Source organism: Pygoscelis adeliae, unplaced genomic scaffold (genome assembly GCF_000699105.1).
Source record: "Pygoscelis adeliae isolate BGI_AS28 unplaced genomic scaffold, ASM69910v1 Scaffold91, whole genome shotgun sequence".
Lineage (NCBI taxonomy): Eukaryota > Metazoa > Chordata > Aves > Sphenisciformes > Spheniscidae > Pygoscelis > Pygoscelis adeliae.
Window position 1 is genome coordinate 2,130,226 of NW_008824196.1, and position 1,750 is coordinate 2,131,975.

At 38.6% G+C, this 1,750-nt stretch overlaps 1 protein-coding gene across 1 annotated transcript in view; it reads right to left on the bottom strand.

Moving 5' to 3' along the window:
- Positions 1 to 1,750, bottom strand: part of DMD (dystrophin) — a 1,204,567-nt gene that overhangs the window by 775,560 nt on the left and 427,257 nt on the right. The window contains 1 exon segment of the mRNA XM_009334780.1: positions 1,710 to 1,750. This exon segment is cut by the window's right edge and continues 136 nt beyond it. Coding sequence (XP_009333055.1) covers positions 1,710 to 1,750 — 41 coding nt within the window.

Consider the following 1,750-nt stretch of genomic DNA (forward strand, 5'->3'; position numbering starts at 1 on the left):
AGCTGAGGACCCTTCCTTAAATTTTATTGTAGTGTTTTCACTTCTACTGTTTTCAAGACAAAGTACATTTCAAGCACCACGAAAGAAGCAAAAATGTTACCATTGTCATGGTAGATTGTTATCATTCTAACACAGCTGCTTTCCAAAAACCTTTACTTGTGCATCGTTTATATCGTTGAAACTGAGTAACTTTTCACTGTCTTTGTACCTCATCTTTGAACATGTTCTGGTTCCAGTCATAAAGAGGGTCTCTGTGTCCTTCGCTAGGTCTTTCCTTAATAATTCCTTTCTGATCTTTACCAAGTACTGAGCTGACATCTTCCTGATATTTCTCTTCATATCTCCAAGATCTTCCTTCTGAACAGTAACAGTCAGCTCAAAAGTAACAATATATGAAGTCAGAAGTCCTCCATGAGTATCATTTTTCATGTATTTGCACTGAATACTTCTGTAATTTAACTGCCTTGTTACTCTGTCCTGTAGGGTTGTTCCGTGTTTATTTAGAGTTTGTCCCCATCTTTGTTACTAGTAAACTACTAGTAGTTGAGCTATTTCCTTATGTATCCTTTGGTTATCTTAAAATTCTTTGGTGAATTCTGTTTGGTCCTGCCATTATACACATACACACACATTTGTATTAGTACGCACACAAATGTATGTTAAATAAATTCCTAGCATTAAAAGTAAATATTCATGCACAAGTATCACAGTTTTGAATTGATTTACTAGCAAAAAGGTATACTGTTCCACTAGTGGGATCTGCAAAGAATTAGTAAAATTTTCTTCATGGAGTCTGTGGCAAAGATTGCTAATCTAGCGTATTGCTAGATTTGACTCTCCTTGTGCTAAACATGTTTCTATATTGAAGTGTCTTTATAAAACCTTTCATTGATACACTGACTCTTATTTATTGTTTAGTAAAGAATATATCAGTAAGAGGATGCTACTCTTGTATTTAATTTTGAAAATAGTTTGCTTCTCAGTAAGAGTTTTGTCAGAGAAAGCATCTCTAAATACGCCATTGAAGATTAAGTCCACTAGATGGTCACTTCAGTTTTGGAATTTTGTTACCTATTGTACTGGCTTTGGCTGGGATGGAGTTAATTTTCTTCACAGCAGCCCGTGTGTGCTGTGTTTTAGATTGGTGACCAAAACAGTGCTGACAACACAGGGGTGTTTTAGCTATTACTGAGCAGTGCTGACACAGTGCCAAGGCCTTCCCTTTCTCACTCTGCCCCTCCCAGTGAGTAGGCTGGGGTGGGCAAGAGGCTGGGAAGGGACGCAGCCAGGACAGCTGACCTGAATTGACCAAAGAGATATTCTGTACCACACAAAGACACGCTCAGCAATAAAAGCAGGGAGGGGGGTAGTTTTTCCAAAATTGCCATTGCTTGGGGACCAGCTGGGCATTAGTCTCCTGGTGGCGAGTGATTGGTTTTGCATCACTTGCTTTTTCCCTTATTTTTCTTTCACTTGTTAAATTGTCTTTATCTCAATCCATGAGTTTTCTTGCTTTTGCCTTTCCAATTCTCTCCCCCATCGCACCAGGAGACGTGGGGGAGCGAGCAGCCATGTGGTGCTTTGCTACCATCGGAGTTAGCCCACCACATCTATGCAAACCATCCACTTCTAAAATAAGTCTTTGTTTGTGTACTGTTTAGGAACTATACCAACAAAATAACTTTTTTTTTTTTTTAATGGTGCTAGACTGTCAGTTGTTTAATGGGAGGACAGGTCAATTATTAAATAT